The following is a 16,623-nucleotide window of genomic DNA, read 5'->3' as shown; positions in this document are numbered from 1 at the left end:
CCCCGGGAGCTGCCGGACAACCTGCAAACACGGGCTGTGGGCGGGAGGGAGGAAGGCAACCGGAGAAAAGCGTCCCAAACCTGCACAGCGGCTCCACTCGCCCAGCAGATCCCGGCCACCCGTCCCTCCGGCAACGGAAAACCGCCGGCAGGCAGGAGGCAAGATGGACCTTTCGGCACCCGATTCCCACTCAGATGCTGAGGCCTTACCAACATACCTCAGCGTTTTGCTAAAAGAGGGACCGAGCCTCTCCGTCTTGGGCTTTATACTGCATATCCGAGAGCATTCTGTGAAAAATCGATAGCGATACTGAAGTCCCGGCTGAATTTCACAGATGCGCTGGCACTTCTTCCTTTCCTTGGCAAGAATCTCTCTCAGGTTGTGATTTTTTTTCCCCCAAAATAGTGGTGATTTACTTGTTTGTTTAAAACTCCTCCATTGATTCACCTCTGGTGAGAATCGCAGAGCTTGCACTGCACTCGACGTCTTTTTGAAGGTTTCAGTGAGAAATGTCGTATTAATTTTGAGTAAGTGGTCTGCACAGGGCACTTCAAATACTGCCTTACATTCAAAAGGAATGGGCAAATTAAAGGCATTTTGGAAGCGAGGTGTAACAGCTGTCTGCACCTGGACGCTCAGCTGCGAGGAGCCCGGCACTGAACTATCGGCGGTTATTAATACACGTGAAGCATCATACTTCACACATCAGGGACACTTGCAATGAGCCAGACTTGATCCTAAAATAAACACTTGCAACTCTTTTAGGTGAGGCTGCTGTAGCATAGGAAAGACCATATCAAAGTAGAAGTCAGCCTCCGGTAAGATTTAAATTTTTGTATGTTTTAAAATGATTGGAAAATAGTTTTGGAGATCTCAGTTTTACAGAGTCGAATTTGAGATTGCTCAAAAATGGTCTAATGGGGCAAATCCCCATCATCTAAAAGGTCAGATGCTTTGCTTTGGCTTGTTAATGTATTTCAAGTTGAAGGAAAAAAACATAACACGACACAAACAAATGTTTCGGAGAAGGCTGACCTATTTGTCCGAGGTTCGACTCACCACTTGCCTCTCTACCTGCAGCAGCTAAGCAGACCCCAGACAGCAGCAGAAAGGATCAGCAGGAGGAACTGGCCTCTGAAGTTAATGATGACCAAAACAGGCTGGAGGTTATGCAAAATGAGCTGCTATGTGAAAATGTTTGTATCTCATCTAAACATCACCAAACAGATGTCTATACTGTTGATGTACGACTTCTTGTCTGAGGCCTCCTTGACCACGGCGTGGGATGGGGCTCAGCCTGCGGCGAAGCAGGGGGTGAAACCGCCATCGACTCCAGACATCTCATCATTTCGCAGAGTATTAATCCCATTACCAGAGGGAAGGGGTGACACCAACTTTCTTTCCACAAACCTATACTTGCGTACGTAACCCCAGAAGGCTTGATTGCTAAAAATGTACTGCATTTCCTGCATGTATAATTATGAGGAATACTGCAGGTGCAGCGAGGAAATTATAGCTGTATTAAAACAGCATAAAAGTGCTCAGTGTTTTTAGACAGGCAGATAACTTCTCATTAGCAGAGATTCCTTTCACTGCTTTATGTCTCAGAGCAAGCAGAGAAAAAGAAATACTGCCAGCACCTTTGCAAATGGCTCTTCTAGGCTCTCAGCTTCTTCCCAATTTAAGTGCCACTGCTGGCACCCATGCCACATGCCTGGCTACGCCGCCCTTCCAGCCCCCGTCCTGAACCGGAGCCACCCACGTCGCCATGCCAGTCGCAGACTAATAACCCCGGATAAAAATACAGCTTCTCTCTGCACCTGCTGACTCTGGACTGCTCAAAAATCCCCGGAGCTCCAGCCATGGACCCCGCAGGTGTCACTCCTGCTGCTGCTGCCAGGCCCCTCGTGTCCCCTCTTCGCTTACTGAAGGCTCCCGGTGTCGCTCAGAAAGGGAGGAGCACTGGGGAAGAGGCTTTTGCTGGCTTGTCCGGAGAAGATGCGAAGATCTGGTTTTGCACCCTAAAGGGTGGCCTGTCTTGGAGAGTCAGCCCACGCCTGAGGATCCTCGGGGCGACGGTAAGGCAAGCGGGGATGGCAGGAGCACACTGCAGCTTTCCAGGCTGTTCCCGAGGTGCCTGGAGGGAGAAGTCCTGTAGAGGGAGCTTCAGCCCCGGACAGGAACTCAGAGCGGTGGGAGACGCGCTCCGACAGCTTCCCGTCCCGGTGCTGCGCTGTCGGGAGCGGCACCAGTGCAGCCGGGTTCAAGTATCAGGACAGGTTTTGATGGCTCAGCCCCTAAGACACATCTCTTCCAAACCTCGCTGCTCTCCTCTCCTCCCAGCCATGCAGAGAGCTCTGGTCATCTTGCAAACAACTTGGTTACTTTAATTCTGCACTTTAGGTTATTTCTATATTCATTTTCTACAGACAAAAGGCCCTGGTTGCGTATCACCATCTCCCACTGCCCAGATGGAGACTTGGGGGCAGGTAAAAGGCCTCTGTCCCCAAAGGTTTCCACCTCCCACGCAGCATGACCAGGGCAGGCAGAGATAACCGAAGGAAGGGGGGTTTTGCTGTAACTTTAGGGTGAACCCCAGCAGCTGGAGGCCAGGAAGCCAAGGCCCAGCCCTCTGAAACGAAAGGGCTGTGCTCAAGCGCGGTCTGTGGCCACGGACAGGGGACAGAGGTCCTGCGGTGACCCCAGCAGACCAGGGCTGCTAAGGAGATCTCCAGCTCCAAGGGAGCCTTAGGTCCAGCCCAGGCTGCTGCAAACATCTGCTGGCGGGGAAGCATGCAAAGAAGAGACTGAAACAAGGGGCTGCCGGACACCCTTTAAAACAGTCAGAGCCGACACTCGGCTTGCACAGTACCTCCGGCTCCACCGACACTGCCGAAGCGCCAGGGCGTGCCTGGCTTTGCGGCAGAGGAGCCAAGCGGCAGATAGCACCCAGCACGCTGAAGCGCTGAGCTCTTCGTTGGCAGGAAACCCGAAGTCCCACCGTGGTGGGAGGCCGGCCACGCCGTGACGGGGCTGCGCTGGGAGGGATCAAACCCCAGGTAACGAGCTGAGGGCCGAACCGCGGCAGGCAGCACTTTCCCTGGGGGAGGTGGCACTCGCTGTGTGTGCCCGGGGGTAGCAGGGGACGTGGTGGGACATGGTGGGAGCGCAGGAGGCAGCCAGCGCAGTGGTGGATCCCACCCAAGCCTCCGGTCTCCCTCCAGGCTCCAAGCTTACCCCACGTGCGTGAACTTCTCATCCCTCACTCAGCCACGCGGACAGAACAGTTTCAGGGAAGTCTAAAGAAGTTCAGCTCAGAAGTTACTGGTGACATCAGAGATCTTCCTGTCGCTGCCGTGGATGTGAAGGCAGAGCGACTGCCGACGTCCGTGGGGTTTGACCGTGAGTTCAGACCAGCAAATCCTCCCTACAGCAACGGGCTGAACTTCACAAACTGCACTTCCACTAGGGCCACTGTCAGAGAGGTCATTTTAAAACCAGAAGTAAATGACAATAAACTCCTGACCCCACTCCTGGTCTGGGTTTCCCCACATCCATCTTTCAGCCCCAGGGCGAAGGACGTCGCTCTTCTGCGCGCAGCTGGGCTGAGCGGCCTGTTGGAGTTCAGCAAACCCCGAATGGGATGACGGTGGGACACGTCCTTCGCAGGAAAGAGAGCTTCTTCCTCCTTTTCAGTTTAAATTGTGTCCAAGGAGGTAACTGACGGCACCTTGAGCGATACGGTGCTGGGTTAAACCAGCACCTGGTGACGAGGCTGCCTGCTCCGCGGCGCGGGCTCGCACACCTCCTCGCTCACAGAGCAGGGAGGGCAGGGCAAATTCGGGAGCTGCCTGGGAGGCAGAAACAGCGGCACTCCTCCCCGACCGAGGTGCAAGGGGAGGAGGCTACGCAGGCTGAACCAGGGCACAAGGCTGAAGACACAGCCCTACTACCAAACCGCTGTGCGGGAAGCCATCAAGAGGTGCAAGCTGGGCTGCCTCCCTACCGAGGGGCGAGACCTGCCTTCAGCAGCAATCACTGCTTTCTTTTTATACACAAATATAAAGAGAAAGCCTTCCTTTATATTTGTATATTCAACAGCACACAGAGAGACACACAGTCATCATAGGTATATTATGCATATGTGTGTTGTACGTATGTATGTGTGCATGTGTATACGTTATACGCACATTTTTGAAAACAAGCCGGTATTACAAAAACAGGCAACGGCACTAACTAACCCAACCTGACACACTGACGTCCTCCTGCCAGGAGTACCTGAACTAGCCGTGAATTACATCTCAACTCTGCAGCACAGCCCTGCCAGCACAAAAGGCTTCCTCCAGGTCTCCCTCACAACCGGAGCGATAGCAGACGAGAGATCAGCTTTGCTCATCTTCAAACCAAGGAAGCCTTGGTTTTTGGTGGCATTCTTGGCCTATATTGTCTGGAGACGAGTGACTGTGCTAGGAGCAGGGACTGCTTATCACTAGCGAAGCTGTCTGGCTCGCCGTGCCTGGGTGAGCGGAGAACTGGCTGCGCACAACCCCGCCATGCCTGCCCGCACGGGATTGACCCCAGAAAGTCCCCCTGACACACAGGACCCCTTTGCTGAAGGTAACATCAAAGGATGAAGGCCCTGGGACAGCCAGAGGAAAGTAAGCATGACATGAATGCGACAGCTTTAGGTTCTGACTAAGTGCCAGACTCCAAGGCCACTTAAGCTTTATGGTAAGCCCCAAGTATTTGGAGGAGGGGAAAAAAGGAGGAAAGAGGTGAAAATGAGACTGAGACAGTACCCACTATAAGCCCACCCAGTTCTGCTCTCTGAACGGACACTAATCCGTGGAGATGAGACTCAGCCACGGAAACACACTGCTGGTAAGTCCAAAGGGCCATCGTGGCGACTGGTCACTGATCTTCATGGTGGCCTTATGGGCTGACACCCATCTGACACCCTCTAGGAGAGCTGGGACCTGACACCCTGTCTCACTGTGCTGGCCTTGGTGTCCCGCTGTCCTCAATATGCAATGACCGTCCCTGGCCCGGGAGCCCTGCTTCCTGACACCTCCCCGCAGACACAAGATGGGAATACAGCAAGGTGACGCAGTTCAATACAAACATGCACATTTGCCTTTTGGAAAGCACAAGACAAGCAGAGAAACAACGAATTCACTTCTCCTTCAGTCCAATTCACTCCCCTCTTGCAAGTCCTTAGATCAAGTCTGCTCAACTCTCCTTCCTCCATCACCTTGTCTCCGCTGGGTACAGAGGAGCTTGCCTCAGAAAAGCCTCTGCCCCTAAGGTCTTGTTGCAAGCAGAGAAACAGCAATTCCCTTTCAAGCGAGGGAAGAAGGGAGCATCTGCCCCTCCTTCCAAACAAGTAGTGCAAAACGCCACTGAAATCACTGCCTCCATCAGCAGCAGGTGCTGTCTCCCGGGCTGCGCCACGCAACACCCATGACCCTGGTCAGCTTTGGCTGGGTTTTCAGACAGAGCTTCCCTACAGCACATCACGCCCCAAGTACAGAACGGGTGAGTTAGTCCACCCAGCCCAGCTTATGACTGCAGACTGCATCCACAAACCAAGGAGAACCCACTGGGGGGTACAGATACATCACAAAGAGCCCAACTGCTCTCAGAGCCAGTTGCCACAGGCAAACAAGTCCAAGTTGGAGTTCTGTGCTGTCTACAGGCAGACATTATTACGGGCTTGTAATGGTCATGTAACTTCTGCCAAGTTCCCTCCTCTGCTCAAACACTCCCGGAAAGCTGTTTCTATTCCTTTCCATTTGCTTCCTATTATTTAAAAGAGCAGGTTTGCAGTCTTTGTGCTTGGAAGTCCATAGGCCAGGACACGACAAATATGGTTGAAGCTGGTTGTGCATCCCTTACCCTGATTCCTCCCACATCCACAGCAGTTCATGGCTTGATCAGAGTTTGGTGTGACATGGCCAGTGGCTCTGTGGAGCATCAGGACCGCAAACAAACCTTTCTCATTACCTCCGCACTCTCACCTTGCCATCTTCATGATAGACAAAGATGTTCCTTGTGCTATTGTCCTTCAAGTAAGTGATCTGTAGTCCATGCGGGTTCCCTATTTTTGCAGGCTGGAAAGTCGCATTTAAATGTTCAATCTTCATAATTGCTTTGGGTTCTTTTGCCTGGAAAACACAGCTGAGTGAGCAAACACCTGAGAATCAGCTTTCAGACACACAAGCAGTTCACTTTGTCAAAAAAATCCTGATTGAGGCCATTAGCTAAAAAATGACCAGCCCCCAAAACTGCCTGGTGCTAATATAGCAGAGATTTTTTCAGAGCCAACAACGAGTGGTTTCTGACAGCCTGGGAAACCCTTTTTCTGTTTTGGAAATTCAGCAGAGTTCATATAATGTTCAGAAAGGGGAGAAAGATTTCAGCCCAGAAGCAGGATGGATGGGCCAGGTTTCAAGTCAGGATTTTGTGCTATACAGACAAGCTATTTTGGCATGCCTCCTCTCCCAGCCTCTTTTCAACCATCTCCTGACTCCTACATCTCCTCCAGCCTTTTCACCTCAGGCTAAATGGCCAGTATTTACACCTGGATGAGCCCTATTAAAGGAGAAAGAAAAATGTTCAGCCAGACAAAATAAAAGCAGACTGCTAACTAACAGGCCAGGACGTTTTCTGCATCCCAAGCACCCTCAGCCAGTTTGTCCTTGCCCTAGAAGGACCAAACATTATCCCGCAAGCCCGGGAGCTAGGCTGGCAGGACACACCATGCCCATCTCCACACCAGCCCCATCCCCTCACACGAGCTATTGGCCTCTGGCTTGGCTCCGCAGTTTACCCTCCAAACTGGGTACTCTCCTGAGAGACAAAAACATATATGCCCTACAGCCCACCAACAGGGTCGCTTAGCCCATCCGTGAGTCTGGATCAAGCCCTTGCAAGCACCAGTCCCACCTGCTCCCTCGGTGGCAGCTCTCGAATTTCTGCAGTGCAGTCTGTCTTCCTACAAAATATGTCTAGAAATTTAGCACCCTTCTAGGACTGCACAGAGAAGTGAAGTGCCAAACGTGAGTAAAAAGTCTTGAGAAATAAAGATTATGCTCTTGGCAACACCAGTTTTAGGCCACACTAAGCCCCCTGATTTACACCTGAAATTAAGTAGATGAAACCATCCCTGAAAACCAATTCCTGCCCTCTCAGTGGACATGAATCAACCCAGACATGAAGCCAGCAGTCTCCAGACAGCAGCACTCCAGGTATGGGTGAGAGAGGCTCTAACTCCCTGGAAGCCAGGTGGCATTTGGACATGTTTATGTCTCTTTATTCTGCTTTAATGGGGACAAAACCATATGGATTTTTTAAAGGGAGTTAACCAGCTTTATGGTTTTGGGATCTGACTAGCTTCAAAGCCGTTCCGTACCTTACGTACATCAGAGCTATCGCTGGAAGCTCTGAGAACAGAGATACACACGTGTGTGTGCACACTCACAGAAACAGAGAAGGCTTCTGCTCTCTCAAGGGCTGCCTGAGACCATGGAAGGAGCTTCAACAGACCATCACCACAAACCTTCCTGCCAAGACTGGGACATAACCTCCTGGGCTCCTCTATGGGTGCAGAGTTACAGCACGGACCTGCTGGTTGCTGATTACGGCCAAACTGCATCTCTCTGCCCTCAGAGCCCTCTGCTCCCTGTGGTGCTTGAACAGTTGGTCCTCCCTGGCTGGAACAGGCCAAGACCAGCTCAGTGACCAAGTCTGAACGAGCAGTTGTCCCAGCAGTGGGCTGGTGATGACAGTCAAAGCTGCAGGTAGAAAGGTGCGTTACCCACCGCCTGACACAGGCACGCAACACCCGAAGCATCAAGAAATAAGACTACAAACATCAAGAAACAGAAGAATATTTCTCACTAGAGCCACTAGCTCTTCACCGCACAAGCTCCTCCACCGCAGGGGAAGGCAGGCGGCAGAGGGGGACGTGGCAGTTGGATCGCCCAGGGCACAGTCCTGGGATGGCACCTGCATCCCGTCAGCTGCACTGCATAAAGACTGCGAGCAGGCAAAGCAGCGGCAGTGGCCGTCTTTTTGCGTGGCTGTTCTTGGGGTTTTGCTGTGATTCAGGTGCCACACACCCCCGTCTCGCTGTCAACACCACGAGCCTGATCTGCACCGCGGCAGAAGCTCTCGCAGCACAGATGGTCACGCAGCCAGACTGTGGCACCCCAGCACCAAGCAGAAGTCCCTGCCCTAGAGAAGATGCAAGTGCAGCTTTGGGAACTTGGGGACTTGCCGTGGAATGAAAGCCGCCGTGGACGACCGAGGTGGGGAAATCCCAGCAAAGAGGATGTGTCTAGACAGTGCAGTTCCCACTACGGCTCTGGTTGACACAAAGTACAACTTTGAACTACTCAAGCAGTTAATAGCAACTGGATCAGGGCTGCTGGGACTTTCACTTCTCCCTTGGTAATGACTGGCGCTCTCCCACCCGCAAGACACAACTGCACCACACACGCACAGCTGAGGAGGAGGACAGAGCTATCCATTTCAGCTGGCGGCTGGGAGTGGAGAAGTGTGGTGGAATCCCCACCTCGGCACAGTGTAGCCAAATGACTCCCCAACACAGTGCGACAATTGCACCAAGTATTTTAGAAAACTTGCTGGTGGTTCAGTCTGGGCCGCTGTCACTGTTTTATTGGAGCTTGTGGCTTGTCACAGGAAGCTCGTATGGCTACCACGGCCCTGACACAAAACGGCAACAAATGAGGATAACAGCACAAGAGAATTAGTGCTGAAGAGGGAGGATGGTGGGGAGGGAGGACAGACAACCGCCCTGGTACTGATGGTCCGTCCCGATTCACCTCCTGTCCTGGCACGACCATCACAACCCACTGCCGACACCACAAACCAAGCCAGCTAACAGCCCTACGCGCCTACACCGCAAATTGGAGAGCTGCACTTCTACATCCCCGCGCAGGGCTGTGGGGCCAAGCAGGCTGAGGCTGACAAACTTTCTGCCTTAGGGGAAAGACTGTGAGAAAAAGGGTGTGAGAAAGAGTGCGAGAAGCTGACAAAAGAGCTCACGGGATGAAGCACAGTAGTATCCGCTACCACGCCTCTGTCTCTGCCTATGGGGGGAAGCTGTTATTCAGTGGGTTCACATAACCCTGCTTCACCCTAATGCATCGGGCGATGCTGTTATCTCCTAAATGCAGAGGTGGGCCCCAGGCCGCAGACAGCGGCTCAGGCAGCCACCAGCTTTATCCTGCTGACTTGCCCCTGCATGCTTCGAGGCATCGGGCTCTCCATAAGTAAGACACATCGAGGGTTTCAGGGGAGATGGAAAGGTCACAGGAAACACCTTGGCTTCCTCTGTTATGTGCTGCGGAATAGTAGAGTTTCTATCCATTCATCACAAATGCAATTTTCATGGTAATAGCTCCATATCTCACTTACAATAGATGAAATCTGCTCTGGGAAAAAGACAAAATGCTTCCATAGCCTGACCCTGGAATAGAAGAACCTGAGGCCTTTCCCTCTGGATTGTTTGCCACGTTCTTTAAGGAGCGTTTCAAGGACACTGAGGGATCTGCGATGTCTCTACCCCTTCTGTAACTCGGTTGGACACAGGCCACAGGCTGCAAGCAGACACTGGCTTTCAGATGCCCCCTTCCACCTAAAATGTGGGGTAGGTGCCACTGCCTCACTGTGAGGTGGTTCCACCTTCAGCAAAGCTAGCCACAAACACAAAATCCATGTCAAATGGATCACACGGAGCTAGAGCTGAGAAAAACTCCTTCATTGGTGGTTTAAGAAAAGTCTTTTTTACTTTAAGGGGCAACAGAGCAGGAGCACGTAAAGCAGTCCGTGAGGGCGTCTCACCATGACTGTGGTGGTGAAGCAAGAGCAGCTGAAGGGCCATATCCCGTTAAAGAGACTGGTAAACTGTACCTAGGGCCCTTCGTCCTAGAGCAAGCAGCAACTTGAAGCTTATGAAATCTCTGTGACTCTATACAATAAAATGGTGGCCTGGGAATGGTTCGTTCAAAAATGCCTGTACAGTTGTGATCCCCTGTCCCCACACAGCAAGCCCAGGAACTCACGTCATTTTTGTTGAAGTACTTCAGTGCACCTTCCCTCTCTGATAACACGAATTTTCGGCTTAAGAACTGTCCGTTGTCACGTCCTCTCTTCCACAGAAATCCTTCTCGGTATCCTGCAGCAGAAAGGAATTGTTGAGAACCAGGGATAAAATGCTTCATTTAAAAAGAGACTGGGAAAAGGAGAACATGAAAACCAAGCAGACGAAATGCACATGTGGACTGACAGAAACAGGCCTTCTCCCTCCTATTTGCCCATCTCGCTCCACTCTTGCTCTTTTTCACATCTTGCGAAAAGCACGTCTTTCACAGATCACCGCGCCGTGATGCTGCGAGGTGGCGGGCGAAGGGGGACTCGCGCTGTGCATCGCACTCGGCAACGCAGGCGAAGGCTTTACAAGCCAGGCTGTGGCCCTCCAAGGGCTCCCGCAGGACAACCCTCGCCACCACTCCTGGCCCCAGGAACGATGCTCAGTTTACTCATTACTCGATTTACTCAAGGAGGTTTTGGAGCGGTTGCCAGAGGATAGCTGTCCGTATCACGGCAAACCGCACCGGGCAGCTGCGTGCCTTTGCTGGCAGCCCGCTCCGAGGGGAGCTGCTGCAGCCCCGCTGAAGCCAGTGAGAGTCTTCTGAAAGACATTTCTGACACAGAAAAGGGGAAAAACACTTGCAGTTCTTTCCACTGCCTTCAGCACACTTTGACTGAGCCAGACTCAGCACCTTCTCCCCGCCGAGCTGGGTCATGCAGCTCCCAGACGCTTTGGCCAGACAGTCCCAGGGAGCTCGCACGGCTGCTGGCCAAGCCGTACCTGCTCCGTTTCCCTGGGGATCAGTCCTGTGGGTGGACTGGCTGCTCATGGAAAACGCTATCTAAAATACGTGCGCCTTACTTAAAAAAATCAAAAGAGCCAGAGAAAGAGAAAAAAGGAAAGAATCTAAGCTCTAAAACCTGAACACCTCAAATAAGAAAAGTGATTACAACTCATTAATGCCGGCATGTGCAACGCGCAACAGGCACAACACGCAAATTATCTCGCAACGAGTTTAATTGATGTCCCTATTTTAATATGCTTCAAAAATAAAGAAATCCCAAGAACTCTTTCATGCAAGCTTTGTGAATATTAACATGGCACCTTGATGGTTTTCTTCCATTTATTTAGGACATAATTATATAAAAGCTCCACTAAAAGAGCATTGCCTTTCTCTCTTAGTTTCACTCTTTTTAGGCTTTTGTTATTGTTTCCCAGGAGCTAGGATTTAAAAGTTAAAGGTTTTATGTTTATAACAACTTACAACTAAGTAACTAAACCTTTCTTAATGCCCAAAGTGGCTATGGCCTCAGCAGGCAGCCTGCCCTTCGCATGCATGTTATGAATCAGTGAGGTACAGAAATTCCTTATTCAACCCATTTTCCAGACAGTCGTCCACCCTCATGTAGGATTTATTTAAACCACAGACAAAAAGATGTGCAAAATCCCCTCAACCAGCTCCTCAATGCTGACTCTATTGGTACAGGCTGTATAAAATGTTTCCATGTGAGAAAAACCTAAAGCCAAAAAAAAAAAAAAAAGAATTGCACGCACACACATGCATTTAAACATCAGAGAAGACAGAAAGAAAAGAGTGACACAGACAACTGCTAAAGCTGCTAACCAAACCAAAGGTGCCCATCCAGCTAAATGTGTCTTTGCTGATAGCCAAAATACCTGTTTCTTTGGTCTGTGTTTATGCACCCCTAAGCCAAATGCTTTCTCCAGATCCTCAGAGAGGCCTTGACTGGCTGTTAGGCAAAGCCATCGACGTCTGGCATAAATAAACACGACGGTAGAAGCTGTGCTGCTGCTAATGCTGAATGCTAACTACAGTGCACACCATAAATCTGACCCGTGCACGGGCTGCCGGAACGCAGGACGGCTCATAACTTGATACAGATGTCAGCAGTGGAAGCATTTAAAGCTGTCGGCAGCTTTTCCTTTGCTTTTTTATTCTATATGGGTCATATGTTGCAGCAGGGCTTTATTGAAAAACGCGGGGCCTCACGCTGCCCTCCCAGAGGTGCCGCCCAGGAGGCAGCACACGGGTTCTCCTCCCGCAGCCCCAGGCACCCTGCTCTCATGAGCTATTTACAGCTTTCCCGTTCTGGACACCCACAGGCCCTACGCAGCCAGCATGCCTGCCATCCGTTGCCCCCATTAACAGGGAGTCCCTCCAGCTGGGAGCAGCCACACCAGCCCTGGTGCCAGCCCTGAATGTCATCAGCCATCGGCCAGCCAGGTCCGGGGTGGCCACCCCGCTCTGCCCCCGGCTGCTCGCCGCGGCTTGGAGACATCCCGCGCAGCCCGTACGGCCTGAACCCACTGAGGTCCCACAGGCAGCAACCACCCCTGTCATCGCACTACAGCCAGAACGAGAAACGAGGACTGGGAAGGACCCTAAGGATCGCCCAGACCCCACATCTGCCACCAAGGGTCCAACACTCGAGCGATTCGATTGTGTGTTAACTGAATCAGTCGATATGTTGATCTGCCCAGTTCCCTTTGCTTCCTTGGGGCTGGTCTCAGTGACTTTGATACTGAAACGGTCCACGGAGCAATTCTGGACCAAACCAGTGCATCTCCCAGCAAAGGGGGCTTAGCAGCATCCTGTGTCCATGAGCCTGCTCCCCTGGGACAGCTGACATCCTGACGACTGTCCTACGGCCCCAGCTGGCAAGCGTGGGACACACGCAGCTCCGAGGGCAGCATTGATACTCTTTCTGCAGGCAGCAGCGTGGATCCTCACACCCTGTAATCCAGCAAACTGCCATCAGATACATCAGCAGAGTTACAGGTGCAAAGCTGTGGCTCTGCTCCACCCAGGGGCCTTCACTTGCTTCAGGCTTGGAAGAGACTTCACCAAAACCAAGAGCAGAACTTACTAATTCAGTCAACTAAAATGACAAATTCAACCCTACACAAACTCCAGCTATGGGCTTGTTACGTAGTTTTTCTGCTGAGAAGACATGACTAACCTGTGGAAGACACTTGCAATATCAGAAAGAACAGTCCACAGCAAGCAGAATTATCCCACTCCAAAATTTGAGCAAGGGGAAGCAGCTATTCGAGCAGCCAAGCAAGCTGCTAAACCTAGCCAAGGACAGCAGCATCCGACAAAGGAGCACAAAAGGCACCGAGAGATGCCCTGGGACCCTTATCGCTGCTGTGGTATGAATTAATTCTCATCTTTGCGGGGATCTGAAGCTCTGAGAGATCCTGAGTCAGACCCAGCTACCTGCCAGGCCCCGGCGCGCGGGACACAGCAGCTCTGAAGAGGAGCAACGGCCCTCTCGCCGAGGCTGCTGACAGCAGACAGGCAGGCAGTAGGTGATGCCTGGCTGATATGTTTATAAAATGCAAGATTTGCTTAACATGAGGCAGAGATGCTTCCTGGCTTCCGACGGCTGGCGTTTGCCGACTGCTCTCTTGAATAGCAAAATGTTAAGCAGCTTGTCCTCAAAGCCGCTCTGTGCGGTTTAGAAACCAAGGACAGACAGTTGCTATTTCCTGAAGGGTGCCAATACTTAGCGCCGAGCCAATTGGAGCAACGGGAGAGTACTTCAAAAGCCATTTCTATTCATTCCATTAAACCGGAGAGACAGCTTCAGAGCCTCTCAGCCGCGCCGCTGCGGCTGGCGTCGGGGAGACACCGACATCCCACGGGAGGCTGGGCAGAAGCTGGAGTTGGAGGGAAGGACACTGGTGTCAAATAAGAGAGACAACGCATGTAGGCCAGTGACATTTCCAAATACAAATGCAAGGTGAAACAGAAGAAAAGCCCATCTTTTCCTTCAAAAATCCCCGCCTGGCATTCATTCAGTTCAGCAGCGTGTGCTGGTCACAGAGAGCAGGGATCGGAGCTGCTCAGCTCTCAGCAGCCAACGCCGCAGAGGAGCTCAGCTCCAGAAATTTTGGCTGTGGGTCTCATTCACTCATTCATCTTGAGTGTTTCATTACAGATATCTGACTGGTATTATGTGTAAGGGATGCTTCAGTCATTTCTTACTAAATTTGTTCCCCTCCCCACTACCTTTTTGGTGATTTTTCTTACGGGTTAAAGAATAAAACTATTCTGCATTTCCCCAATAATTGCAAATTTGCAAATTCCACCTAGCTTCCACCCCTGGCAGATGGTTTTACATTCAGACAGGGAAGCACACAGGCTTGGTGAGCTGCCCAGGACAATGCTATGCACTAGTGTCAAAGTCAGATTGGAAACCTCGGTTTCCCTGCCCTCCTATATAGGAACATTTTATCATTTTCATCTCCTCTTTCCAACTCTTTGTGGCAAAATACAGTATTTGAATTCCATTCCAAGGGAGAATTAAACACAAAACAAAACTAAAAACCCCTAAGTGTTATCTCTTTCCTTAGCTCACATGCCGTCTCTCTCCAGAATGATCGTCTCTGCAAAAGAGCTCCTGGCTGCTCTGACAAAGCCAGCTGCTAATTTTGTTATACTCTGGTACAGATTTTCATAAAGCTTTTGCTGCTTCTTTTCTTTCTTCCTTCCTTCAGGACTGTGTCCTCAGGAGCTGCTCTGCTCTGCCCAAGTCTGCTGTCTGCACCCCTGTCAACACTGGTAAGCGCTAAACACGATGAATTGGACTTGAACTGAACATGAACTCATCCAGGTTCCCCAGGCAAAGAGCATGTCGGCAAGACGTGTCCTCAATGTCTGGTTCTAAAAAATTTTGAAAACAGCTAGAGAAGGGTTTCAGAGAAGACGCTCGCAGCAGGCTGAGTGGGGAGCAGATCTCAGGCTGGAGGACACCAGAGCTGGACCGGTGTCTACCTAAACCAGCTCTCCTCCTCTCTGTGGGCTGCACCGCCTTAGCAACGGCTTCATATTTAGAGATATCCGGCCAAATTCAGACTTCGCCTTCGTGAGGGCTGCTCTGCTTACAACGAAGCAAACTGACGGGCAGCCCTGCCCTGCTCGCCGGTGCCCGGCACAGCCCTGCCTACACATCTGCTTCCTTTCCCAAAGCGCAGAGCAAAGGATGCGGCTGCCGTCGTCGCCGTGCTCGACCACGAGCACCCAGCCGTTGCAGCCAGAAAGATCGCCTGACAAAGAGCTGCAGGTCAGGACCCGCAGGCTCTCTTTAGAGAAACCGCTCTTGGGTTGCTAACGCGATGGCTGTTCAGCCATTGAGTTTTCTGCAGCACTTAAGCTGTCTGCCAAAAAGAAAAATCAATCGCTTGCTTTTGCAGGCAGTTCTGGCACAAACCTGCGACATTTATTAAAAAAAACACCATGCAGTTGTGACAAAGTTAGCGAACAAATGGCATCTAGCATAACCTGAAACCACACAGCCACAATGGGTATTTTTGACCCGTTACATAGTTTCCAAGGTTAAATGGCAGCTAAAACTCTACTGGGAAAAGAAAACTGGGTCACTAAACGGGTTCACCAAAAAGCAGCCACGACAGGGCCCTGGGTTAGCTCAGGACCACCGTGCCCGAAGCTTCTCCAAGCCGTGTTTAAAAACGGCAGCAGCTACTGGGTGCTCCGCTCTGCACCAGCTTTCCCACGGCGCAGGAGGCGCAGAGGAAGCAAGGCGGAGGATGTTCGGGCAAGGCAGCCCAATGCAGACGCCGTCTTTCCAGCTGACTTCCCCCTGCACTTTGTTCAAGTTCCCTCTCTTTAAAACCAGGGACATTGCTACTTCCCCACCTCAGAAAGCTGCTATGGTGCTTTGTTAACGATGCTCCCCCCCCCCCCTTTTTTTGTCTTTCTGAGAATTTGGAATATAAGAAGTACCAGTATTTTGATTCAAACTTTTGCTCTCAGAGAAAAAAAGAAAAGAAAAAAAAAAACGTTGTGAGAAAATCAGATTCAGTGGCTTGAAAAAAATATATGCATGGACTTTTCTTTCTTTCATCCCAAGGAAAGCATTATAAACTTGGGATTAAACCACATCTGCTCCTCAGTTCCTTTGGCACATTTATTTTGCAAGGTCACCTGGAAACAGGTATCAGAACTGCTTGTTCCTGTGAAGCTCCAACCTCAGCGGTAAAACCAGGCCTGGTGCAAGGCTTTTAGGAGCAGCATGTTAATGCATCCAAAGCTGAGCACAGCAACAAAGCCAATAGTGCACTCTGTTGTTTCTCTCCTTCTGGTCTCACTACAAGACAAAGCATGGGAGACTGAAATAGAAAAAGAAATCACTGGTACATGTAATCACATTTTTCTGGAGTTGGGGCTGGACACCTCCACCTACGGAAATAATTTCCTTTCCTCTGAGCAGTCAGGCAAAGTGCTTTGACCCCAATTCACAGCTTTGGAGATGAAGAGGAAGATTTAAATACAACTACATCACTTCACTGCTAAAATTACAGAGTATATATTGCCACTTCTGCTGTATGTCAGAAGCCTAGTAGTCTGCTAATATTAACATTATAAGATGTTAATTAAACTAGAGCAGTAGGTAGGTACTTACTGCAAATGATGTGTCTGCTTTTTCTGTGAGGTTAAGGAATTGCATAATTATTTGAAG

At 50.9% G+C, this 16,623-nt stretch overlaps 1 protein-coding gene across 1 annotated transcript in view; it reads right to left on the bottom strand.

Annotated features, from left to right (window-relative positions):
- ADAP1 (ArfGAP with dual PH domains 1) overlaps positions 1-16,623 on the bottom strand; it is an 81,280-nt gene that overhangs the window by 10,511 nt on the left and 54,146 nt on the right. The window contains exons 5-6 of the mRNA XM_064520224.1: positions 10,089-10,201; positions 6,018-6,164 (exon numbers count right to left, since the gene is read on the bottom strand). Of these exons, the coding sequence (XP_064376294.1) occupies positions 6,018-6,164; positions 10,089-10,201 (260 nt within the window). The remainder of the gene's footprint in view (positions 1-6,017; positions 6,165-10,088; positions 10,202-16,623) is intronic.

This window comes from Dromaius novaehollandiae, chromosome 14 (assembly GCF_036370855.1).
Source record: "Dromaius novaehollandiae isolate bDroNov1 chromosome 14, bDroNov1.hap1, whole genome shotgun sequence".
In the NCBI taxonomy this organism is placed as follows: domain Eukaryota; kingdom Metazoa; phylum Chordata; class Aves; order Casuariiformes; family Dromaiidae; genus Dromaius; species Dromaius novaehollandiae.
This window is presented reverse-complemented; position numbering and strand designations above follow the sequence as displayed.